The sequence below is a fragment of the Vespula pensylvanica genome, chromosome 12, assembly GCF_014466175.1.
Source record: "Vespula pensylvanica isolate Volc-1 chromosome 12, ASM1446617v1, whole genome shotgun sequence".
Taxonomy (NCBI): domain Eukaryota; kingdom Metazoa; phylum Arthropoda; class Insecta; order Hymenoptera; family Vespidae; genus Vespula; species Vespula pensylvanica.
In genome coordinates, this window is record NC_057696.1 from 4526862 (window position 1) to 4551604 (window position 24743).

At 27.8% G+C, this 24743-nt stretch overlaps 7 protein-coding genes across 11 annotated transcripts; 3 read left to right on the forward strand and 4 right to left on the reverse strand.

Moving 5' to 3' along the window:
* Positions 1-781: 781 nt before the first annotated feature.
* On the reverse strand, positions 782-2858 carry LOC122633500 (SAP domain-containing ribonucleoprotein). Its single transcript, XM_043821454.1, has 7 exons — positions 2488-2858; positions 2146-2242; positions 2016-2077; positions 1668-1904; positions 1428-1556; positions 1264-1335; positions 782-1193 (listed from the first exon to the last, which is right to left on the reverse strand). Exons 1-7 carry the CDS (start codon positions 2536-2538, stop codon positions 1095-1097), a joined length of 747 nt encoding a protein of 248 aa, XP_043677389.1. The 5' UTR covers positions 2539-2858; the 3' UTR covers positions 782-1094.
* A 340-nt stretch (positions 2859-3198) lies between these two features.
* LOC122633502 (mesencephalic astrocyte-derived neurotrophic factor homolog) lies at positions 3199-4364 on the forward strand. The gene is made up of 5 exons (XM_043821456.1): positions 3199-3369; positions 3496-3598; positions 3681-3805; positions 3883-4024; positions 4143-4364. Exons 2-5 carry the CDS (start codon positions 3514-3516, stop codon positions 4316-4318), a joined length of 528 nt encoding a protein of 175 aa, XP_043677391.1. The 5' UTR covers positions 3199-3369; positions 3496-3513; the 3' UTR covers positions 4319-4364.
* A 677-nt stretch (positions 4365-5041) lies between these two features.
* On the reverse strand, positions 5042-15604 carry LOC122633479 (sushi, von Willebrand factor type A, EGF and pentraxin domain-containing protein 1-like). Of its 3 annotated transcripts, XM_043821405.1 has the most exons (31): positions 15554-15604; positions 14747-15106; positions 14394-14681; positions 14058-14313; positions 13782-13982; positions 13545-13709; positions 12604-12786; positions 12096-12512; positions 11789-12037; positions 11469-11717; positions 11185-11394; positions 11015-11109; positions 10717-10939; positions 10441-10653; positions 10198-10359; positions 9819-10115; positions 9602-9741; positions 9419-9518; positions 9127-9340; positions 8846-9003; positions 8632-8720; positions 8453-8562; positions 8206-8378; positions 7930-8144; positions 7630-7837; positions 7381-7554; positions 7210-7301; positions 7002-7138; positions 5913-6919; positions 5679-5858; positions 5042-5585 (listed from the first exon to the last, which is right to left on the reverse strand). In XM_043821405.1, the coding sequence occupies exons 2-31, from the start codon at positions 15044-15046 to the stop codon at positions 5416-5418; spliced, it is 6675 nt and encodes a 2224-aa protein (XP_043677340.1). In that variant the 5' UTR covers positions 15047-15106; positions 15554-15604; the 3' UTR covers positions 5042-5415. The 3 variants fall into 3 exon arrangements, with proteins under 3 accessions (XP_043677340.1, XP_043677341.1, XP_043677342.1); XM_043821406.1 differs by lacking the exon at positions 15554-15604 and having other exon boundaries at positions 12096-12497; positions 14747-15463; XM_043821407.1 differs by lacking the exons at positions 5042-5585; positions 15554-15604 and having other exon boundaries at positions 5725-5858; positions 5936-6919; positions 14747-15464.
* On the forward strand, positions 12807-13801 carry LOC122633504. The gene is made up of 3 exons (XM_043821459.1): positions 12807-13044; positions 13124-13241; positions 13302-13801. Exons 1-3 carry the CDS (start codon positions 12914-12916, stop codon positions 13443-13445), a joined length of 393 nt encoding a protein of 130 aa, XP_043677394.1. The 5' UTR covers positions 12807-12913; the 3' UTR covers positions 13446-13801.
* A 68-nt stretch (positions 15605-15672) lies between the features above and the next one.
* LOC122633490 (protein SHQ1 homolog) lies at positions 15673-18160 on the reverse strand. Its single transcript, XM_043821432.1, has 8 exons — positions 17808-18160; positions 17519-17709; positions 17251-17438; positions 16766-17170; positions 16563-16686; positions 16324-16487; positions 16079-16233; positions 15673-15976 (listed from the first exon to the last, which is right to left on the reverse strand). The coding sequence occupies exons 1-8, from the start codon at positions 17948-17950 to the stop codon at positions 15850-15852; spliced, it is 1497 nt and encodes a 498-aa protein (XP_043677367.1). The 5' UTR covers positions 17951-18160; the 3' UTR covers positions 15673-15849.
* Positions 18161-18350: 190 nt separating this feature from the next.
* On the forward strand, positions 18351-19299 carry LOC122633506 (ATP synthase subunit g, mitochondrial). 2 transcript variants are annotated; one of them, XM_043821462.1, is made up of 3 exons: positions 18351-18437; positions 18552-18610; positions 18952-19299. In XM_043821462.1, the coding sequence occupies exons 2-3, from the start codon at positions 18571-18573 to the stop codon at positions 19209-19211; spliced, it is 300 nt and encodes a 99-aa protein (XP_043677397.1). In that variant the 5' UTR covers positions 18351-18437; positions 18552-18570; the 3' UTR covers positions 19212-19299. The 2 variants fall into 2 exon arrangements, with proteins under 2 accessions (XP_043677397.1, XP_043677396.1); XM_043821461.1 differs by lacking the exon at positions 18351-18437 and having other exon boundaries at positions 18444-18610.
* Positions 19298-24649, reverse strand: LOC122633480. Of its 2 annotated transcripts, none has more exons than XM_043821410.1 (10): positions 21913-24649; positions 21604-21845; positions 21305-21521; positions 21040-21192; positions 20807-20971; positions 20543-20731; positions 20288-20465; positions 19884-20209; positions 19683-19819; positions 19298-19623 (listed from the first exon to the last, which is right to left on the reverse strand). In XM_043821410.1, exons 1-10 carry the CDS (start codon positions 24646-24648, stop codon positions 19473-19475), a joined length of 4494 nt encoding a protein of 1497 aa, XP_043677345.1. In that variant the 5' UTR covers position 24649; the 3' UTR covers positions 19298-19472. The 2 variants fall into 2 exon arrangements, with proteins under 2 accessions (XP_043677345.1, XP_043677343.1); XM_043821408.1 differs by having other exon boundaries at positions 19884-20212.
* Positions 24650-24743: the final 94 nt, after the last annotated feature.

Genomic DNA, 24743 nt, shown 5'->3' on the forward strand with positions numbered 1-24743 from the left:
TGGGTCCCCAGATGCAGCTACCTCCACGCGGTGGGACCTGGGTCGATAGTACTTCTTATATATCTTAATCTATAGCTGAATTATATAAAGCAAGTACTATCGGGCGAATGGCTGCATATTTTAAAACTTTTCCAAAATCTCTTCAATCTAATTGTAATTGAACATTAAAATACTTATTTTTTCCATATGTGATAATGTTGCAATAGATATTCAGACTGAATATAATGGAATTCTAAAATAATTTATTAAAAAAACTCGCAGAGAAATTACATTATCTTTATTGTTTTTTCATATTTTTATTTGTTTTCCTTTATAATCTTTTATTCTTATTTATTTTATTTATATGAATCACCGTTAACCCGTAGGTCTTCAGATGCAACAATTTCTACACGATGAAATTTGGATCAGTACTACTCTCGATATAATGGAATAAATTACTGAACGAATAGCTGCATAGAATCACTATATTGCTAATAATATTTGCACAAATAAATAAATTAAATATATAGAACTCTGAAGACACATGTATATAAAGTTTATAAATTTATGACTAAAATTAAGATTTTGTCGATAATTTAGTGAAAAATAATAATTAGTGAAATATATGTAATATTTATAATTATATATTTTTTTTTTAGATCAAAGTATTAGTTCATTTGCACACTATCTATGAAATAAATTTCCAGCCTTGTTTTTCGTGGTTTTATTTATTTCCATATTCGTTTCTAGATTCACACAAGTCTTCAACAATATTATTAGGTGAACAGTCTTAATAGCAAAGTTTTCAACTTTAAAAATGTGCGTCTTTTATTTACATAGCAATATCTTTACATATTAAAACAATACATTATTCTTGAATTGCTAGAAAATGAAAACATCAAAACGTTTTTTTTAAGAACTTTTATAAATAAGTTATGTGGAATACCATTGTATGTGAAATTCATTTATCCACATTATAATACTGTTATCTTTGAAACGTAGTTGCTTTAACATGTCGTTTAATAGGTGTACGCCATCTTTATAGTATATTATTTTATTGAAAAAACAAGATATGTGGTAATCTAAATTACTGTCTTAGTATACAATAACGAATATCATTTAACAATTTTGACTTTATTAGGAAATACTTTCTCGATTGGTTTCACTTCTCCGAATCTAGCTTTTCTCTTCTCTATTCGTGCTTCCAATTCAGCCTAAAAAATGATTATTTTGGTGATCAATATTAAAAGAAAGAAAATTTATCAAAGTATTTTTAATTATTACCTTATCCATTACGCTAGAAACTGACATTCCAAATCTTTCTGCACGTTTCTTTAAGACCTCGTAAGTTGTGTGCTATGTACATATATACATATATAAAATAATATTAAATAATTAATAATATTATAAACTAGCAATAGACAATTTTATTTGAAAATAAAACTTACTACGGGAGTTTTTACAGATGCAGCTGATTTGTTATTTTGATTATTAACACTAAATCTTGCTGATCGAGCTTCCTTTTTTGCAGCTTCTGATAATGGTAGTCCAAACTTTTTTGCTCTCATTTCTAATCTCTATTATTTATATATATATATATATGTATGTATATAAAAATAATAAACATTAATTATTAAGTTATTATAATGTAGTAACATAATTTTATATTATGTGTTATAAATTTTTACCTCCTTGGTACCAAGCTCTGATAATTTTATAATTTTTTTCTCGGGAGATGCACTTTCTGAAGATTTTGTATCATTATCGTGTTTCTCTACTTCATCCATCTTAACATCTTCAATCACAGGTTTACGATTTAAAACTATTTTTTTTGTATTACTCACATTACTTTCTACTGACAACTTTCTTTTCTCATTAATCTCTTGTGAATCAGGTTTACTTGATAATTCTTCTATTTCTTCATCCTATAAAATTACATAATACAATAACATTTTGATATATTATTTAAAGAACATTTAAATATTATTAAAATATAATATATATTTTTATAATACAAACACACACATATTACTTACACCAAGAACTGCATCTTCATCTAATATTTCCTCTGCTGTTTCATCCAAAGATAATGCAGAATCTAAAATATAAAATATAAACATGCTTATATATACCTGTATCTAAGAAATTATATATAATATTACTTACCACCATGTATCGCTAATTGAAGCCTTTCAACCAATTCATTTTTGTTCCCTGTTGTAGGAAGACCTCTTTGTTTTAATTCTACCTTCAGATTTGCAACCTTGCAAAATAAATATATTTATTTATTGATTCACATTATAAATTAATAATTAATGCATTTTATTACTAATAATTTTTGATATAAAATTTTATTTCTAAAAAATAATATTATAATTCACCGTAATATTATACTTCTTATTCATAATGACGTGAAAAACAAAATAAATTTTAATATAAAAATTTATGCTCCTAATAAGAAATAGGTTAGAATGCGATAAAGTATTAAATTTGATTCAATCAACGTACCTTCATTTTTGAAAGTTCAGTCAATCCTTTTTCGTAAGATGAATCAGCCATGGTGTCTCTTTCTTTTTAATTTTAAAAGAAATGTCAAGTAAATTACAAATTCGTTATCATCTCATAAAGCACATTCACTAAACTTAGAAACGAATAGAACAATGCAAAATGTTATGACTGTTTATAACAGTTTACAATGAAAGCCGCAACTGTTTGCAATGAAATACCGTAATCGATCGATCGAAAACTTAACCAAAAATGTGAATAGAGTACTACCAAAAGTCGATACATAAAATAACAAATTTTTAAGTTGGTAATATATACGTGTAATATAAAATTATTAATATACTCTAACCTACATGTATTATTAAGATTTAATTTATAAAATTATCAAAATTTTCACATTTTACTTTGTGGTTAAGACCTTAGTCGATTTTGCGATTACACGTATATATAAAAAACCAATCAAATTTGAATTAGTCAGAAAATGTGTAATGATTGGTCGTTTGAAGAATATTCGTATTATCGCAATTTGTGATTTTCAGAAACTGTAGAAATACCTTCTCGTTGATTTTTAATTAAAAATTATAAGTAAAATTGTACAATATTTAGGATATTTGTATATTTTTATATTATATTTTCATTTTATCGTGTCATTTAATACATGTAAACGAATTTTGAATAAGGACCAATCAGAATACGCCAGGTCTATTTCCGGATTTTTGACACTATCTAACGTGTATAAAAGTAGTGTGAAGTTTTGTTCGTTCTGTGCTGGAAGAATGCGTTAAAACAGTAATTGTTCAAATTAAAAAATATAAATTCAAGAAAGATTATTAAGTTTTAAAGCTGCTACTTACTTAATATACGTCTATTGAACTAATTCTTATCGTATGTATTTTGTATATCACCATTGTTTATTCTTAACCTATTAAAGCGGTATTTGATTTCGCAAATGTTTTATTTAAGTAAAAAAGTTTTATTAACGTCAAACTAAACGATTTATTAACTTTTTAGTGTATATCATTTATAAAAATGGATATTAAAATGTGGTTTACTATCATTGTAACTTTTAGTATGATATCCTTTATAACAGCTTTAAAAGAAGGAGAATGCGAAGGTAACTTATTCTTATATATTGCATTTTTATTATCAAATAATATATTATCTTTAGTTACTTATTTGTTTATCTTTTTTTATAGTATGTGTAACTACTGTAAATAAATTTGTTGAAACTTTAACAAATGATATTAAAGATGATCCTAAAAAAATAGAGTCAGAGTTCAAAGAATTTTGTAAAACTACGAAGTCAAAAGAAAATAGATTTGTAAGTACTTTTACCATACAAATAATCTTCATATAAAAGCATGCAGTTATAAAAATAATCTTGCTTGTATCTCTTAGTGCTATTATTTAGGTGGTTTAGAAGAATCTGCCACAGGCATTTTGGGAGAACTTAGCAAACCAGTGTCGTGGTCTATGCCTGCAGATAAAATATGTGAAAAATTAAAGAAAAAGGACCCACAGATATGTGATTTACGATATGGTATATGTATTTCTTAAAAATTGTATATCATAAAATACTATTTTATGTAATATTATTATGTATTAGAAATAATATTAATTAATAATAGCGATCATATAACATTCCGCTTTTGTTACAGAAAAACAAATAGATCTTAGAACAGTGGATTTGAAAAAGTTAAAAGTAAGAGATTTGAAAAAAATTTTAAATGATTGGGAAGAGTCGTGTGAAGGATGCATAGAAAAGACAGACTTTATTAAACGGATTGAAGAACTTAAGCCTAAATATTCCGGCAATTCTAAAACAGAGCTTTGAAGAGAGCTCTAAGATATAAATAAATAATTAAGATATTATAAATCAATTGTGCATTATTCTGTTTGGCAGGAAAATTAATAGCAATATTTAAAATATGTGTACATTTAATATTTATGTACTTTGATACAATTTCTTTTTTAAAACGTTTGATTTATGAAAAATCATTAGAAATTATTAATTTATATTACTTTTGTGTAATATTGTATTATTTTTTAAACTGTTTCTTAACTTTGTGATCATCATAGGACAGTTTAAGACAAATTAAAAATAACATGTTAATTATTTAATTATTTTTGTTTATCTCTCTCTTTGATGAGGCTAAAAATGAATATAAACTAAGATTATCAGATGGTGCTTCATTTATACAATATTTATAGATATAATTTTGGAATGTAAGTTTTTCAAATTGGGATATTTTATGATATTTCTATTTTCATTGCCCTTCCTCTAATAGTCTGATAAAATAAATTATCTTCATGTAATATGTACACATCACTATATTTAAAAGCTATGAAGCATATAGGATGTGCCGACAAAAGAAGTCTAAGGATCTCAAATTTCATAAAAGTTTGAAAAACAATCACTTCTCTAAATTTTTCATAAACAGGAGTGTAGGGCAATGAGAAAACATGTAACAGAAAACAAATTGCACATTTCTATATCTATAAAAAAATTTCGTAATTTTCATATCTAATTGTGCATTTCATTGTACAACACACACAGTAATAGTAAATACTTATATTTGATAGACAACGAAATATTAGTTTTGACAAATTTGTATAAACAATTTATTTTTAACACTGGATATCTAAATTGCTTTGCAGCAATGTACAAAAAGTTTCTTACTTTTAATATATTTTTATATGAACTTATACTCATTTATCATTAGTGTTATTTAGCTCACAAATAAATATATACACGTATGCGTATATGTACATATATGTATATATGTTTACTTTGATAATTATATGAATTTAAACATTCTTGCTAAAATGATATGAAAATATATACGACCGTTTATGTGTTCGTGCGTATTTTTATATATTTTTTAATTATTATTTGCATTTTAATTATATATTGCAATATATTTTCTATAATTATTTGTTAGTACATTGTGGAGGATCGCTCCATTTTCCATCGGATTTACAAGTAATTGAACCTACCTTTTTACCATTAGGACAAATATAAGCAAGTTGTTCTCGAAATAAATAAGATGGCCCCTGAACAATTATACCAGGTGGTACTACAGGTTTGCCGCACGATATTTCTAGAAGTATAACAAATGAACAGTATCTTCCATAAATATTAAAATAAAGGTTTGATTTAGTATTTATGCAGATTTAGTATTTATGTAACTTACTAGAACACCTGCCGCGCATTTTGGACCATTTTCCATTAGAAAGACATTTTGCAGTTGATTGCCCAAAAATTCGATATCCAGGTATACATTCAAAATGAATTATATCATCAACATTATAATCAGTTCCATTTTGTTTTAATACTGTATTAAATGGTAATATTGGATTTCGACAAGTCATATCTGAAAATAACAATATTCTAGATTTCTTTATACAATTAATAATTCTTAACTTACGTTTACACAAAGGCATAGCAGACCATGTGCCATTTGAATGACACGTTAATGTTTCAGTGCCTTCAAGAACATAGTTTCTTTGACAACTAAAGGTAAAGATATCAATAGCATTTTTTAAATCATTCATATTGATATTGGTAATATTAATGAATGTAGCACACAGTACTCCTTCGCATGTTTCATTTTTCGAATCATGTATTTGTATAAATTTATTATTATATTGTAAAAAATTCACGAGTTTCCATTGATTACTTTCGTTACAAATCCATGTAATATTTAATTTGTCATCACCAGTAAAAGCATTTGAATGACTCATATTATTTTGACACGTCATAAGAATCCTTTTATTATAAATATCTCCTTCAATGTAAAAGTGAATATTTCCATAAGAATTGTTCATATTTTTATAACTTTCTTCTTTGTATTTTTCACTTTTATTATGCACATTATTCAGTGCATTGATATTAAGAAATCGTGAAACTAAATGATTAGAAACTGAACATTTACGTGGTTCACAAATCTGATTATCTGGAATCCAAATCCCTTCGTTGCTACATATTCTACTATTTTTACCTATTAATGTATATCCTGAATTGCAAGTAACAATAATTTCTGTATTAAGAACAAAATTCTCTTTTAATTCTTTATCGTTGAAATGTTGTGTCCAATATGATCCTTCTGAAACTGTTGGAATCTCCAAGGTCAAATTGCCTTTTATACTTAAAAATATCTTTCCTTCTTCTACTGGGTTTGGCCAAGGACATTTAATAAGAGTGCAATTTGGAAAGTAACTAGACCACAAACCATTGTTGGAACATTGCAGAATAAACATTGTAGAAGAATTATTGTTTTCGAATTTATAACCAGGATCACAAAAATATTCAATAGTATCACCATAAAAGTAGTTTCTGGCAAAAGGGTCATTAGTAGAATTTTCTTTGAATTTGGAAGAACTAAAAGATTTTTCATTTCCATTAGTAATTACTTTCATGTAACCATGCTCTATCCTATATTAAAAAAAAAAAAAAAGTAAGAACCTTTAATTTTATAAAAAAATAATTGTTTTGCAAAATTTATATAAAAATTTACTTTATCGGCGGTGGACAACTGTAAGGAATGCAAACTGGATTATCATGATTCCATATACCAGTTTCTAAACATGTTAGATATTTTTCTCCGACCAAACGAAATCCGGAATTACATTTAAATTCAATTTGTTGTCCTGCCTAAATAAAATAACAATAAAATAAACATTTGCTATAATATTAAACATTGCTCTTAAAGAAGTATATTATACCTGCAAAATTGTAATGTCATCTCTCTCATTCTCTTCTATTATGTACTCTATATCTCCATTTTCTGGTGCCAGTAAACTTTTACATGTTACTCCTGTCACAAGAAAATATTTACTTAAACTTTTCTAAATTGAATAATTCATTAACAGAATATATGTAGTTATAAATTTTACCAATACAAAGAGGTGGTAATCCACTCCATTTTCCATTTGATTTGCATATTCGACGTACGCTTCCATGGAGTTCATAGCCACTGATACAAGAATAATAAATTTCATCTCCGAAAAAATATGACCAGCCTCTTATATAACCGCGTGGAAAATATCCAGGAAAGCCGCATTTTACCTCTAAAAAATTATAAAAAATATAAAACAAATAAAACTATAATAATCCTCAGTTTTAAATAATTTTGTAAGTCTTACTAAGACATTTAGGTATATCAGATCCTTCCCATTCACCATTTTTAAGACATTTCCTTCTTAGTACTTGTTGTTCTTTACCACCAAATTTAAGCACATATCCAGTATCACAATAATAAGTTGCTTCTAATAAATCTTCTGTAGTATTTACGTTACCTTTAAATGGTACAACTGGTAGAGAGCAACCACGACAAAATTGGCTGTTTATGATCTAAAAAAAAATCATGACATATTTTTACAATATTGTAGGAATGTTTAATTTAATTAAGTTATTAAATTTATTAATAAAAAAGATATAATTACCATAATATCTCCATACATATGTTCCAATATGTGAGACCATGTAAAAAGAGTGCCATAGTATTTTTCACATGTTCTATATAAGTGCATTATATAATCATTTGTAAAAGTCGAATCCCAAATATCTAATAATGTAATATTACCCACGAATGATTCTGATTCAGAAAAACCACCACCCATTCGATCTTGTTCTTGTCCAATAATGAAGGATCCATTACCTAAAGATGAAGATCATTATAAGTTTTTACATTAATAATAAATAATCTAATAGAAATCTACCTGGAATAGTTAAACCCTTTGCTAAATTTGTACCAGAATCTTTAAGTATTCCATCAAGAAAAATATTCCAAGATCCATTAGTATTCTCCCATGTAATACAAAGAAAATGCCAATAACCATCATTAACTTTAATGTCGGTTACTACTTCATGCCCATTGATATATAATACAAAACTATATAAAATTTTTTATTAAATATTTTAAGTGATATTTCAAAATAATAATAGTTATAGAAAGAAATGACTCACCCATTATAATCTGTTACTGTAAGCGCATTATCTTCATCATGTGTAGCATATGAAAGTACAGTACCATAATTAAAAGTGTCCATGGATTGCAACCACACAGTAATAGTCAACTAAAAAAGAAATTTATAAAAGAATAAAATGTAGGCTACGTAATATTTGATTTCCTATTAATTTTTTACCTGTGATATATTTTTTATTGGACCTTTCATCATCACATAATTAGTTGTACTGGATCTCACAAAATGCATGATATAATCGGATGTCAATTCTTTGTTACAAAAACATCTCATTTAAGATTTAAATATATAGATGTTCAGAATTAATATATCTCCAAAATATAGAGAATAGCAAAATTACTAAATTAAATTAATTTAACATATTTTATGAACTTACCAATTTCACAGTTATTTCCTATAAATGATAGAGGACAGATACAAGTATAATTAAAAGATATACTTTTACATTGTCCACCATTTTTGCAAGGTGAACTACTACAGTAATCGATCTTTTTTGTGCAATCTTTTCCAGTATATCCAATCGGACATTCGCATCTTTTAAAAATAATAAAACATATACGCGAGGAATACATATATATATATATATATATATATTCAAATCTCTTTTATAAAATATAATAAAGTAATCATTTTCATTGAGTAGTTTAAAATTCAAACCTGTAACTATTTCTTGTTGCATTTTTTTCCATGATGTTTATACAAATAGAATTTTCATGACAAGGAAGCCAATCACATGGTAATAAATTACAACGACGTCCTAAAAAGCCAGATATGCAAGAACAATACCATGTTTGATTCACAATGTTACATGTTGATCCCTTTTCACAAGGCATTAGATCACAATAATTTACAGAAGTTTCACAGAAATCACCTAAAAATACGATACTAGATATATAGAGAGCCACTTAAAATATATAGAAAATATTTCAAAATTTATATATATAATTACCTTCGAAACCATCTTTACATATACATACGTAGTCATTCTCTGTGCTAACACACTTTCCATCATTTTGACAAGGATTATGAGTACATTCATCGATATAAACCTAGAAATTAAATCAGAAAATTTTTGTATTTGTTAATTTAAAATTGATGTTAACTATTTAAAAGTAATAATTAAATTTTTTACCTCACAATTTTGTCCAGTATAAGCACTTTTACAAGAACAATAATATGGCATGTTTTTATTAGCTTCATGTACAATGCATAATCCTTCATTTAAGCATGGTGAAGATTTACATGGATTTTGAAATATTTCACATTGTGTGCCTAAAAAAAATGTATTACTAAAAAATTGTTATAACAATTCAAAAATTGATACAACAAATCAAACTTTATGTTCTTACCAACATAATAATCACGACATTCACAAATATAATCTTCATCTTCTTTTTCTAAACATTGACCATCGTTCAAACAAGGTTTTGTATAACAAATATCATTTTTTGTTATATCAAGATTTATGCATTCATTTATAGTTATAGAACCACGATTTTGAGTAGTTGTATTCGCCGGACATGGTAAACATGTTATTTGACCATATTTTGGTTGGTAAAAGCCAAAAGTACAAGACATACAAGGTTCTACAGATATAATAGATCCATGATGTCTACGTTTGGAATAATATCCTGGCTGACAAACAGCTAAAAAAGAATTAATAGTATAAATATCTATATGTTAGAACTGTTAATGATTTCTATTATTTGCACATTAATTATCTCTTACATATACACTCTTGTAATGATTTTGTACGCATCCTTCTAGTGTAAGTATGTTCAGGACATTGTTTGCATTGTATGGATCCGCTTACATCTTGATACTCTCCAAAAGGGCATGGTCGACATTGTCGTGCGGAAGTATCGTGGAAAGTACCTAAAGGACATTTTACTGAAAAAAATTAATAAATTGCATACTCTATAATATAGATTAATAATTAGAATATATCAATATATCTTATGTTTGTCTCACTGCAAGTATGCTTTCTAGGTATACTGCCAGGCTCACAAAAATCTTGTATTTCTCCAAATACTATGTGCAAATTAAGTGCAAGTTTAGCTATCTCTTGATTAGTCTTATTATTTAGTAGATTCAGTTCTCCAGAATGTGTCATCATTTGTATCTTATCTCTTAACTTTTGCAATGCTTTTTTTGGATTGTCTGGATTTTCTTTAATTATCTTTCCTATATCAATAATTATATCATATTTCATAAAATGATCAATATATAAACAATATCCATACGTACCAATGAATTTAAACTTAATTTCGATCTTTTCTTTTTTCCTCTTAATTTTATCTTCATCTTTTCTTTCATCCCTTCGAAATCTTACCAAACTTGAGTATAAATTTTTCGAAGTAAAAAAGTCGTCTTCGCATTCAGGATCAAAGCTCACGAGATTACATTCAACGTCATTATTGCAGATATCGATTAGCTTCGATCTTAAGTCTTCAGTAATACGATCGGTTAACTACACACGGCAATGAAATAATAATCAATAAGTCTAACTAAAAATTTGTTAAACAAAAAACTTTGATGTGCTCACTTCCCGAAGATTTGTTGAGTTATTACAGAACGATTTAGTATCGCCTTCAAGAGCGATATTTCCTTCTACATATACAGTTTTTAGTTGTTCGGATTCTGTGGAATATGGATTAATATATAATATACAAATTGATAGTATATCTAATTAAAAGGACATAGTAATATACTGACCCAAGCAATCAGATATAACATAATCATTCGAAGTTTCATTTTCCGAGTTACATTTAAATGGCATATCCTCATTCACAGGGCCAAGATACGATGTCTCCTGCACCAATTCGTAGCCTTCATTGCAGGTAGTTATGCATTGTGACGTTTGATTCGAATTGTATAAACAATTTATGCGCTTGTCTGAAGGTAATGTAACATTCTTGCATACATCTGAAACCGTGTTTAAATGTAAACCATGTGATAGTCGATATAATATGAAAAAGAAATATTTTACTATCTCTTACTTTTAACAGTGATGTTTAATATACAATTCGCAATATTTCCGTACATATCGGTAGCATTATATATAATTTGTGTTTTACCAATTGGAAACACGTTATCCTCTAGTCGATGACTTTGCTCAATTCTTATCGGTAGCTTCGAATTGTCGTAAAATCCTGGCTCGTTCCAGGTGACATTAATTGCTCCATTTTCACGATCAGAAAATATCACTGGAGGATCTATACAATTTTCGACCATCGGTGGTTCCTTATCTTCAAAAACAATATATTACCACGTAAATAAATTCTATTCGTTATAGAATGAAATTGATTCTTCAACTTACCGATCACTTTGACCTGGAATTTACATTTTGCTTTATTCCTACTGGCATCTTGCGCTACATAAACGATAGTACGAGTACCAATTTTCATCTTCCGTGGAAGAACAATGTGTGGTTTGCTCCACACAACAACGGAATCGCTGTCGTTATCAGTAGCTTCTGGTACAGCCCAGTTAACATAGGCATAATTCTTATTGGGCAAACTCTCAATGGTTATGGAAGATGGACATGCAATGACTGGTGGAGTGCTATCTAAAAACATAAATAAATATAGAATAAAAACAATAATTAATAATAATAAAATACTGACCTACGCAACGATTGACGCTGCAACGTTGTGACCAAACACCTGCACGTCCACCGCAGAACCTACTTCGTGGTCCTTCCAACTTGTATCCTTCTTTGCACAAAATAGTACAGTTCATCGCGAAGGATAACTTTTCAGGACCCGTGCAGTTCGTAGGGAAGATCATACCATTTGCTAATTGCTTTAGGGGTTCACATTTAATCGGTTTGCAAGTTGTTTCCAGACCATCCCAACGCGAAACAGGCAAACAATTTCGAACTTTACTTCCTCGCAATTGGTAGCCGACATCGCACCTAAATTGGCAACGCGTATCGATCGGATACGAAGTTAAATCTTCCTTCATTCGATCCTGATAAACTTCGTCGTGTTGACAACGAACTCTTCCATGTAGCGGTGCTCGCAGTGCTGGGCAAGTCTTTACTGTTAAATACTCTTTCTTTAGCGTTAATTAGACATCTTTTTACTAGCAAGATGAAGGATTGTTCATTTACGTAATAAGTAGTAAACTTACGTGAACATTGTGGTTCATTACCAGACCAAGTTCCGTCTTTTTCACAAAGTCGAATACTATCACCGGTCAATTGAAATCCAATTCTACATCTTATACCACAAGCAGCGTTTACCACGTTGCTACAGGCATTCGCTTTCACCAGATATCCATTTTCTGGTACTTTTAATTTCGGGCATGTTATAACTAAAAAAAAAAAGAAAAAAAAAAGAAAATAGTTCAATGCGAATAACGTGAAAAGTGCAATGTTTCATTTGTTTTCGAGATCATATTCCAATTGTGTCCGCTTAAGTTCACTGATTAAATCTCAACGATGGATGCACGATGCAATAAGCCTTATGATTTCATTGCTATTTCTCGGAATTTAACCGAAGAAATAAAGAAGACGCGAGCGATGCAAATGATGTGGTTTCAAACGTACGGTCCTTTGCTGGATGAATACAAGTACGGAAATGATTCTGATTAAGATCAGTGTGCGTATGTGTGACCGAAGTCGATATTTTTCTCAGTAATTATTTGGTAGAAACGTGAAAAAGGAAATGACAGAGTTGTGCGAGAAAAAACAGATCACAGTCGTCGATCATTTATCTATCAAAGATGAAAGGTCTTGCTTACCTACACCAGAAACAAGCAATAGCGAAGTATGATCGCTTGAAATCAATTTGACGATTGATTTAAACAATTAATTATATTTTTTCTAGTATGGTTGGCTTGCATCGAAGCCTGATTTTCAATTAGAAATATACGGACCGTACACAATCGATCAAATGAATCCTATGGAAAGTGAAACTCTGTTACAGGGAGATATACCAATGCTTGCACCTGGAAAAGGCTTAATTCGATAAATATTTAATATATTTTTGATGCATCCATACATTTTTTATATCCAATACAAAATTTCTTTTATAAGATCGATGTGTATAGAGTAGTCTTACAATTATTACCTTCACATTTTTTCCCATCAGTGGTGAAGCCAAAAGCACAAACACAATCTTCCACCGTAGTAGCAGGTACTTTCAAAGTGACGTGATTAACATCTGGACAAGGTATACAGATAGACGTTGAATCCCCAGAAATATAGCCGGAAGCGTACGTCCCATTTGGACATGCTGTACATAATTTATAATTAAGAGACATATATATAATAGTTGTTAACAAGATTAGTAGAAAAATATACTCACGTTGGCAAGAACCTTTAAAACCAGAGCCAAAAAATCCTACCGGACAAATACAAGCGTAATGACCGGTTGTTATGCCGCACGAACAGATCGCTAAATCATCGCAACAATTTTTCTCTCTAACTTTGTTCATTTCATTGTTCATACATAAAATATCGCAATCACTGCTAACTGCCACAGGTACATATTTTCCTGTTTTCAAATCTACACAAATTATCGTTACATATTCGATCGATCGTATCTCATCAATCGTATTTGACAAATTACTTTAATCCTCACCATGATGTAAAGCACGACGAGCCAACGCTTCGAATTCGGCGAAACTATCCAAAAAATAACTGTGAGTGTATCCAGGATTACTGGCGATATCGTGAAGTTCCTTTACATTGCCCGTACGTATCCCAAAGGTAAATATCATAACGCCAGCATTCTTCAAAAGATCAGCAACAGGACGTGGATCTCCGCCATTACTGAAGCCATCGGTTATCAGAAATATTACCTTTTTTGCTGCTTCCCGACCTTTCTCAAGAATAGCCTGTTGCAATGATCTCATTAATTAATCCTTTTCTCGGTGATGATTTATTTTTAAATGTCTTTCAATTTTAAATTACTAACGAGAGCTTCAAAAAGTGCACCACGCGTATACGTTCCACCACCGGTATAACTGATGTTGTTAAGTTGCCTGTTAAGTAAATAACATTTATGATTATCGCTTCCAGTTTTGGATATTTGATCAACGTTACGATTGATGTTTCTTCTTCCGCCAAACGTGACGATTGCAACTCTGGTGGTTAAAGGCTCTACCGTAAATTCCGATAAAAGTTTCTTTACGAAATTGAGTTCGCTACGAAAATTGTTTAGACCAATTGAGCCAGATCCATCCACGAGGAATACGAGTTCTACCTGGCAAAAGTGAGACGGTAGTTTGTATACTTTGAAACAGGCAAATTTGAATCATTTGGTTTTACCTCGTCGGTCTCGTTTCTCAAGCGATCTATATGGATCTTTAAAAGATGTGATAACAAGTCCGCTTTTCGTCGGATCATTTTGCTATTACTCTCGAAACTATGATGCAGATATTGATTGTTATTATTCTCTTCCTTGCCATGATTCCAAGTTGTCGATATTAAATCGATATCATCGGTGGTACGAATTTTGAAAGTATCGCTTGATCGAAATTCGCTTATGTTGGAATACTTTGCAAAGAGAAAAGAAGCTCCATTGATTAATAGAAATATTCTCCAATATGACATTAACATTTTTATCATCCGTATACTCTAATTATTTTTTATTTTTATATTAACAAAAACTATCATTGGAAATATAATCTGCAATAAGATTAAAAGAAAATATAAATGAAAGTATGCAGGAGTCACAAAAAACACGGTTCACGATAAAAAACAAACACTGTCTAACGTGAACGCTAACTGGTACTATGTAAGTACGCCGACAAGCTAACGTCGAATAATCTCAGAGTTTAGAAAACACGAGAACAACGGAGCCTCTGTTCTACACTTAATATAAAAAATGCCTCTATCTACATTTGATGTCTCGACATCTTGTCGCTCCTCGTTCGATGAAAAAGTTTGCTAATATATCAAACATATATTAGCAACTAGCGAAATAAAAGATACAAGAACGAGTATCTTTTAGAAAATAATAACTAAATATAAACCTTGCGATTTTTTAAAATATCATGTATTAAAGATCATTCTTCATCTATTTGAATTTTTAACCAGTAATTTAATTAGCAAATATATTATAAAAAAGATTACCTATGTATTACTAGGATTAAAGAATCAGAATCAGGATACAATTAATCCTAATGTTACACTGCACACCCCACGCACACACGTGAAGACTGAAATAAAAAGAAAAACATTCCTTTATTCTTTTTGATTTTTATTAATAAATAAAAAATATGTATGAGAAGACAATGATTTTTTTTATAAAGAGATGTAAATATAATTTAATAATCTATAAAACTGTTGAATAATGTTAGGAAGATAGTAAATAGAAAAGTATTTCACATTAAAATTATGTTCATACTAAATATTAAAAAAGAAAAAATTCATTCTGCATCAGTTAAATCATCGGAATCTAAACTGATACTGGTACTAGTACTACTGCTAGAACTGTCACTTTCTGAATCAGTATCTGTGTCACTACTATCAGTGGTAGTTGAACTGTCAGATGATCTGAAAAAAATTAACATATTATATATATTTTATATTGTAATAATATCAATTTTTTTTATTCTTATTTAATTATATTTACTAATGATATTTAATTACTCTTACTTGTCACTTTGTGCAACATGAATAGTTAAATTCTGTACATGTCCTGTTATATCATGTACTATATTTTCTATCACAAGGCCTTCTTTTTGAACAGAATATGCCGCTTCTTCTAATTCTAATAATTCCAACTGTACATCCTCTTTATTTGGATGTATCTTAATACAAAAAATAAAATTTTCATTAATCTATATAGAATTTTTCTATTATATCTAATATAACATCAGAAGTTTTTATAGTAAACTCACATTATCTAAAATAGGAGTAAGTGATTCTATCAAAGATTCAGGAATATTTTGCAACCAAATTAAGTAATCCTTTATATACAATTGATTCAATAGATATCGTGGTTCATAAGAATTATTAAATAAACTATGTATTTCACAGAAACGTTTTATAATATACTTTTTTCCTGTTGACCAGAAAATACCATTAAATATAATTAAAATATTATTTAAGTTTATATTATATCTTATTATTAACGAACCTAACATTACGACTTGTTTAACATCTTCAAAAACTTTGATAGCCAAGTCCCAATTCCTTAATATAGGATAACAAAGTGCTCTTCTAATACATGCGTTTATAACTTCATCCATATTAAAAAAAGTCTATAACATTATATAAAGAATTATAAATAAAAATAGTTGACATCAAAATTTTCAAATGATAAGAAACAAAAGAACATACTTGAAACCAACACAAAGTTGAGCTCAACTTGTTAATTGTCCATCCGCTTTCAACAGTATTATCACCCAATGTTGTTCTATAATTATAACAACTACCATATAAAATATCAATTAAACTTTTAAGTAATAATTGAATTTCCTTATCGTCTAATAAATATTCTTTGTTTGGGAACTCCTTCAATAGGTCAATTTCATTTTTATTAAATGTAATGTCTTCTTTCCTTAAATTATACCATTCTGGTATATAAGAAATATACGGCTCAATACATTCTGGTTCCATAAGATCAGCCATATAATGTTGTTCGTCAAAGTCTTCCAATTCTTTTTTTTTACGAAGAAATTTACGTTCGTGTTCAGGAATTTTATCAGGCATGGGCAAATCTATAATTTCTTTAATCCATGCTGGCTACAGATTAATCATTTATAAATATATTACACATTATTGAATCATACATACATTATTCTATATCAATCATGTAAACATACCTCAAAAGCTGTTAACGCACCAGAGATTTTATTAGCAAATCCATATTTGGGAGAATTTATAGATAGAACTAAATTATCTAATTCTACTGATTGAGGAATAAACCATTCATTTGATGCTTCTTTATCATTTTGTTCATTATTATCTTCATCCGAACTCTTATCTATTTTTTCTAAATTTGCAGGATTACCTATGAATTAAAAAAAAAAGTAAATTCATTACCATTACATTTAATATTTTTCTATAAATTAGCTTTATTTAACAACATACCAATCACTTCAATGTTGGGAACAATTGTACTTTTCACTTTCGGTGTTGATAATAATGTAGTTATCATATCTAGATTAGGAAAAAATTCACCTTTGTTTACTTTAGAAAATTTTAAAGTAAAATCACCCTTTTCACAATCATAACGTCCGGAAGATGCATGATTCTCTTCTATTTTTCCTGGTAGCATTAGTCTGTAAATGAAATAACATATAATAAAAGAAAAGATAAATGTTTTTAATAAATAATAATATCTGTAATAAATAAAACATATTGGATTTTTGTAATTTACCTAAGATAATAAGGTGTAGCATAAAATCTAAAATCATTTCCTTCAACGTCAATCTCTACGTCTTTAATATTGGCATACGGTGCATGAATAATAAAAGTAACTTCTAAGTCGGTTTGTGTTATTTCAAATCGAGGAGTTAACATTTTTATTATTTTTTTTATACAATCCCCTTATTTTTAATATACTTTTTATATTAATCTAGTAATTCAATTGTAGAAATAAATCATAATAAAAAACAGACACGAATGAAGGACATAAAAACACAAAGTTAATTATACAATAATTACACAATGAAATATATGCAAAGCATAACGATTCACACGTGCACGACAATTTAATTTATGATTTTACTATTTCCACTTGTTTAGATATAGATACGGAATTTATAGGGTATGGCAGTTATTGGATACAAATCTTCGATTTATAGCCAATAATAACAATGATTCGATAGTTATACAACCAATAGGAACTCGATTAGCTAACAGCCAATCATATTTAATATTGAAGCTAGCCAATTACGTATAGTTATTTTGATATCTTATAATGCGATGGATAGTTCTATGTTCATTTGTATAAATGAAGATCGGCTATAAAGATCGAAAGCTTACAGCGGTCATTGCATTTACGAAGGTAAGGTTTCGATTTAAAATTGCGCAGACGCATCATAGCTATGTAAGAGAAGAAGATTTTGGGAGGAAACGAACAAGAAACGAATTTACAAATTATTGTGTTTTACTTTTAAAGGAGACTGTAAAAAATAAAAATGGCGAATTTACCAGCGAAAGTAACTGCGTTAGCGAAAAGTATGTAATGTTTTGGAATAATTATATTACTAAAAAGAATTTGTCCTACACTCACATATTCGGTGCATTATAACTCGACCATTATTATATAACTGCTATTTTTGTTAGATTTTGTGAATATCAAATAGATATATATATATTCTTCACTTTTTGCCTTATAATTTTGCACGATTTCATTTGATTATAATAAATAACATTGAATGGTTTACGTATAAATACAAGTGATAAGAGGTTAAGTTATAAATGTTAAAAGTCACATTTTTAAAGTTACAATAGTTAATTTTAAATGGCGAAATTTAATTGCAGATCAGATATTTCATATTATTATTTATTTTTTATAGCTCTTTTAGAACAGGCAAAGCCCAAACTACAAGTTTTTCAAGCTTATGCCAAAGTGGAATTAGTACCACCGAAACCATCAGAATTACCTGCAGTGAAAAAAGGCATTGCAGATCTTATTAATGCTGCTAAATCTGGTCGTTATAAAGAATTAACTGTGCGTGAGGCTTGGCTCAATACTTTAGTTGCGATAGAAGTATATTGTTGGTTTTATATAGGTGAATGTATTGGAAAACGTCATATTGTTGGATATAAAGTGTAAGCTGCAACTAATTTACCTATATTTAGATAATTATGTATAGATGATGAACAACATCATAAATATATGATAATGCAAGAGATAATTTAAATAATGCATTTTATTTATTAAGTTTGACATAATATACATTTGTTTATTATATTGTTATTTTATTTATATATATAATATTTATTTTTTCTTATACAATAATCGTTGCAAGACTTACACTATTCCAGTAATATATAATCTTTTACAAAAACAAAATAATTTTTATAATCAAGAATATCAAACAAATATGTGTTGTTTTGCATACTGCCATATACATATTGCTCCGGTAACATGAACATTTAATGAACGTATGATGCCAACTTGAGGTACTTCCACACAAACATCAAAAAGGGGTATCAAATTAGCTGGTATACCACTCTTTTCATTTCTGTAAAATTTTTTTAGTAGTTACATAGAATTCTACATGGTAATTTTATTAGTACTTACCCTAAAACAAGTATTGTTTTCTTTTTAAATTTCATATTCAAAAGATTTGTGCTATTAGCAGTTTGTTCAACTCCTACCAAATCCCAACCCATATCTTTTTTTTTTAGGAGATATTCACATAATTGATAAGGCTTTACCTATCATTTTACATGAAAATTAATTTTATAAAAAATATATGCATGAATATTTTTAAATAAATACCTCTGTGATATTTATCCATTTATCGGAAGACACACTAAGATTTTGAAATTCTTTTCCTTTTGTATATTGTAAATTTCCTATAATTAATTCATTAACACCCAATATTTCACATGTTCTTGCAAGACCTCCTAAATTAGCAGGACGATCAATTAGAGATGCAACAATTATAATACTTTCATCTATGATATTAGATATAGAATGTTGAAGTGACATCATCCCAATATTATTTTCAATAGAAGTAACTGACTTAACAGGCGTAATTTTCTTTTGTATATTACATAAACCATCATCATCTATTTCATTGAAATGTGATGTTTCCTTATTACCTACAAAACATATATTTTTTGTAAGTTCTTTGTAGACTGATATAATTGTACAACATGTATATGATTACTTTAACTTACATGGATCAGATTTTATCAAGTGCATAGATATTTTAGATTCTGCTAATTTTTTATTTAAATTTTTCAAACGTAGAGGATGATCAATAGTTTCAGTAAAATTTAAATCTTGAAATAAATAAGGTGCAATCCATTCATCTGCATCCATGGTAGACAATCTTGGAATCTCAAAATAGATAGTCTAAAAATATGAGTATTTGAATACAACAGAATTAATAATAGATTAAATATAATACATTTTTCAATATAATTGATTACCTGCAAACTATAATCATCTATTGGATGAAAAACAGAAAAATAAAAATCATCCTGTATTTTCAATGAATTTTTCATTAAATTTCCGTGTTGCAAACTTTTAAATGCTGCATTATATAATCCTGCATATTCTAATATAATATCATCAAAATTTAAGCATTTTAATAATTCATATAATTTTACCAGAATTACCTATTTTGATATAATAAAAAAAGCTTGTAATTTTTTATACTTTAATTTTATAATCCTAATATGTGTTTGACTTACCTGATTGTATAGACGCATATTATAATTTTGACCTAAGCAGCAGCATGCAATATATGGCATGGCCTGTCTAAGAAAATCACATTGAGTTTGTTCAGAAAGAAGTAGAGCTACATGATATATCACACTTGCAATTGAACTTGTACATCCAGGACGTTTCAAGAGACTCTGTAAATAATTTGAAATAATTGATGATAACAAGTTTTATATGCATTTTCTAGCATTATTTACAATACCTCTTCAAAGAAATTCCATAATTTGTTATGTAAATTAGTATATTTTACAAAAATCCTAATTAATAACCACTCTTGCATCAGACGTATACTATGTTGATTACTTTCTAATAAAATTAAATTACATAATGTTTCTTGGAGTGATGAAATACTTTCCTATAAAAAAATATGATTATTTGTATTAAATTTCCTTTGTCTATTATACAAACAGTTATCTCAAAAATAATCTTGTAAAATTTTCTTCAAAATATTTTTTATTTTTTATTACCGTATTAAGTACTGGTTCTAATACCAATAATATTTGTATGAGTCTATGCTTTATTCTATGCAAATGAGAATCTTTAAAATATCTTTTATTTTTATTTTTCTCCAATTCTGCAAGAACTGAATGCAAAAATATAGATGCATATTCAGGTTTTTTGGTAATTATTTTGTGTAGTAATACTATAGCTTGTGCCCTCACAATTGCATCATTATTATTATCACTAAAAACAAAAAAAAAAGATATTTTAATCAATACAATAACCCGTAATATTTTTTTTTATAAATATCAGTACATAACCTTACGTGAATGACAAATGAAGTTTATAGAAGTGTTGAAAATTTTTTTCAATATATGAATATGTTTGATTCTCGATCTTTTTATCTCGTCTAATAGCATAACCGTGAAGAAGGCATGCTAATAATAATTCATCAAAATTTATTTTATTATAGAATATATTATTTACATCTAATGATTCCATTTGAATTAACAATATTCTTTTTAGATTTGGTATATTATCACTTTCTTGAATCAATTGAGTTAGAAACTGAAATACAATTTAAGTATAAGGATATAATAAATCAAAAATAATATTTTAATATATTATTTCTTACTGGATTTATAATTGTTACAATATTTGGTAATTCCAGAAACTTAGAATTCATTATAATTGCAACAAGATTTTTAACTGCTACTAAGAAAATACCATCTTTTTTATTTAAGAATGTAATTCTCCAACATAATTGAACAGTTGATGTAAAACTTTTTATATCGTTTGAACATTGTAGCCCATTCTTTTCAATAATTGTTTTTAATATTATTGCTACTGTTGGAATTATCTTAATACCTTCCAATTGAAGCAAGTTTGATATAATATCACACCATTCTATTTTCCATAATTCCATTGAAAATTGTTGGAAATAATTATGCATTAATTTTGTCATAAGAAAATAATAATGCGACATAATCTTTCCTTTTTCTTTTTCCGTGTAACAATATTCATTGTTAAGTACTTGAAATTTGTACATATTTATTATGCAGAATTTATACATTTCTTTTGAATGTAATGCAAGATTTGTGTTTTGGCAGTGAAGTAAAATATGTAAGGTAGATAAATATTCAGTACCTTTTACATTATTTATGTTTACAAGTAAATTTTCTGCATACATGCACATTGCTTCTTTTGAAAACAATAAATCTCTATTGTTAAAAAACGTTATAATAATATTTAAAAATTTATTCAAATCTTCATAACACAGTGTCATTGTTGCTTTTCTTAGATTTTTCATTACAACTCTCATAGCAATGTCACCATATGGAAACAACATTTGTGTGATATTATTACGATTTCCCATATTAACTTCTAGTAAATATGATATTAATTCAAGTATCTTAATATTTGAGTAAAGATTAGAATATGGTCTCATATCAGATCCTATCAATGAATCTAGACAAGTTTTTATTGCTTGTATAGCAGGACATGATTCGAAATGAAATATTAATTTTGCATCATATAGGAGAAAAATCATAAGTGCAAATGTTTTAACATCTATCTCAGATTGATTTTTTAGAAGGTATTTTTCTGAGATATGACAAATAAAATTTGAGGCATTACATTTTGCTATTACTTTAGGTAACCATTTAATAATAATTTCCCAAGTATTTGAACCTCTTCTCAAAACCTCTGAAGGAAAAGTAGATAAAACATTTGCAAGTAATCCTAAATCATTTATTGAAATTGAAGAATAAGAGATCATTTTTATAATATTAATATTAGCAGCAATCCGTAAAGTGGGTGAATGAACAATTAATGGGAAATGAGAAAAAATGGGTGAATTCAAATTTAATGATATCAATTTCTGAATAGCTTGTAAATCATTGTTTTCCAATTCAATATAATATTGATTCTCTTCAAAAACGTTATGAAGAATATGTGTCACATAAAATATTGCTACGGGATCCCATTTAATTAGACTAATATGATACAAAAACTTTACAATAAATTTATTTTTATGTCTAATTATGCGGGAAAATAATGCCGTAAGTTCTTTTATTATTTCTGTTTCATTCTTATCAGATTCTATTTCATACAAAAAAGTATTATTTAAAATATTTACAAAAAAACCAAGAAACTGTTCATCATACATAATTATATCCATGTTGCAAATATTTAATAATCCAAGCTTCACTATATTATTATTTTCATGCTGCAATATTCTTTTAAAAATACAACCTAACCATATAATATTAAAGCAATTGCCACACACTTCATTACTTTTTATCAACCCAGGTAAATAAGTTAAAGCAGGCAATATTAAATGTTTTTGTTTTTCTTCCAATGCTTCTAACACCAAAAAAAATTTTTCTTTATTATTTTTTATATTTGTAGAGCAAGTATTACATATAAAAGGAGTCAATGTACTCTTTTCTACATGCGAATTTTCAAAATTTATCTCACTCATAAAGTCAGTTGCTTTCTTCATTAAAAATAATGCCCATTTCCGATACTGTTGTACAAAAGATTCTAATCCTTGTGATATTATCCACCAAAATCTATCTTTGCAGTATAGATCATAATACAGATCGCAAAGAGAATCTTTTTCTAACGAAAAATAATGATCAGCAAGTATATTGATTGTGACAAGTAAATCTTTAAGATCTTTTAATTCATTTAGAAAAAGATTCCAGATAGGAAATACTACTTCTTTTTTTTCAAATGTACAATTGAGTTTTGGTATAATTGATGCTAATGATCTCCATTGTATATCATCTTTTGTAGTTATTAAACATTTTATATCTTCTATATATAAAGAAATAAATTCTTCATATTCCTTCTGTTTTCCATTTTTAAAAAGATAACATTGCAGTTGCAATGTTTCTAGAAAACACTCTAGTACTTTCATATACAGCTCTCTTGTTTCATTGCTATTATTAAGATTAAAATTTCTAAACTTTCTGAAATGTTCTAATTTTTTTTTAATAGATTGCATATCGCAATACAAAACCATTTGTAACAATAAAATATCGTAAAGAATCAATATCTCCGACATGCTACGCCATTGATTTTGAGGGAATAAAATATTTTCAATATTTTGAAAAGAAAAATCTTCTAAATTTGTATATTCACATATATTACTAGAATGAGATCTGAGTTGATATTCGTAGCATAATATTGTACGGAAAGTTTGCAGTTTTTTCATATCCAAAGTATTTTGGATTATTTCATTATTACATGATTCTACTAACCGATGTAAATGAACAAATGGATCATCTTTAAACGAAGTATCAATCATTTCCAATATGGATATATTGTTTGTAAAAAATTGCATATACTTTTTATGTAGATCCATATTGAACAAATATTTGATGTGTAATAATAATTATAAAGAGCTGTAGGAAAGATGAGCGTCGTAATTAACGGAAACGTAGGAATAAATCAGAAGGA

Excerpts from the sequence above, each read along its gene's own strand:
- LOC122633500 (XM_043821454.1), bottom strand. The coding sequence starts at position 2,538 with ATGGCTGATTCATCTTACGAAAAAGGATTGACTGAACTTTCAAAAATG. Across the intron at positions 1,905-2,015 it reads ATGAAGATGCAGTTCTTGGT|GATGAAGAAATAGAAGAATT; the intron begins GTAAGTAATATG and ends GTAATTTTATAG. Across the intron at positions 1,557-1,667 it reads CAGAGCTTGGTACCAAGGAG|AGATTAGAAATGAGAGCAAA; the intron begins GTAAAAATTTAT and ends TATAAATAATAG.
- LOC122633502 (XM_043821456.1), top strand. The coding sequence starts at position 3,514 with ATGGATATTAAAATGTGGTTTACTATCATTGTAACTTTTAGTATGATA. Across the intron at positions 3,599-3,680 it reads AAAAGAAGGAGAATGCGAAG|TATGTGTAACTACTGTAAAT; the intron begins GTAACTTATTCT and ends CTTTTTTTATAG. Across the intron at positions 4,025-4,142 it reads GATATGTGATTTACGATATG|AAAAACAAATAGATCTTAGA; the intron begins GTATATGTATTT and ends CTTTTGTTACAG.
- LOC122633504 (XM_043821459.1), top strand. The coding sequence starts at position 12,914 with ATGGATGCACGATGCAATAAGCCTTATGATTTCATTGCTATTTCTCGG. Across the intron at positions 13,045-13,123 it reads CCTTTGCTGGATGAATACAA|AAACGTGAAAAAGGAAATGA; the intron begins GTACGGAAATGA and ends ATTATTTGGTAG. Across the intron at positions 13,242-13,301 it reads CAGAAACAAGCAATAGCGAA|TATGGTTGGCTTGCATCGAA; the intron begins GTATGATCGCTT and ends TATTTTTTCTAG.
- LOC122633479 (XM_043821405.1), bottom strand. The coding sequence starts at position 15,046 with ATGATAAAAATGTTAATGTCATATTGGAGAATATTTCTATTAATCAAT. Across the intron at positions 8,721-8,845 it reads AGGAAATAACTGTGAAATTG|AATTGACATCCGATTATATC; the intron begins GTAAGTTCATAA and ends TTTGTAACAAAG. Across the intron at positions 5,586-5,678 it reads AATGCGCGGCAGGTGTTCTA|AAATATCGTGCGGCAAACCT; the intron begins GTAAGTTACATA and ends TTATACTTCTAG.
- LOC122633490 (XM_043821432.1), bottom strand. The coding sequence starts at position 17,950 with ATGTTAACTCCTCGATTTGAAATAACACAAACCGACTTAGAAGTTACT. Across the intron at positions 17,710-17,807 it reads GCTACACCTTATTATCTTAG|ACTAATGCTACCAGGAAAAA; the intron begins GTAAATTACAAA and ends TTTCATTTACAG. Across the intron at positions 16,488-16,562 it reads TAAACAAGTCGTAATGTTAG|GAAAAAAGTATATTATAAAA; the intron begins GTTCGTTAATAA and ends TCTGGTCAACAG.
- LOC122633506 (XM_043821462.1), top strand. The coding sequence starts at position 18,571 with ATGGCGAATTTACCAGCGAAAGTAACTGCGTTAGCGAAAA. Across the intron at positions 18,611-18,951 it reads AGTAACTGCGTTAGCGAAAA|CTCTTTTAGAACAGGCAAAG; the intron begins GTATGTAATGTT and ends TATTTTTTATAG.
- LOC122633480 (XM_043821408.1), bottom strand. The coding sequence starts at position 24,648 with ATGGATCTACATAAAAAGTATATGCAATTTTTTACAAACAATATATCC. Across the intron at positions 21,846-21,912 it reads TTGTAACAATTATAAATCCA|TTTCTAACTCAATTGATTCA; the intron begins GTAAGAAATAAT and ends ATTGTATTTCAG. Across the intron at positions 20,213-20,287 it reads CTTGATAAAATCTGATCCAT|TAGGTAATAAGGAAACATCA; the intron begins GTAAGTTAAAGT and ends ATATATGTTTTG.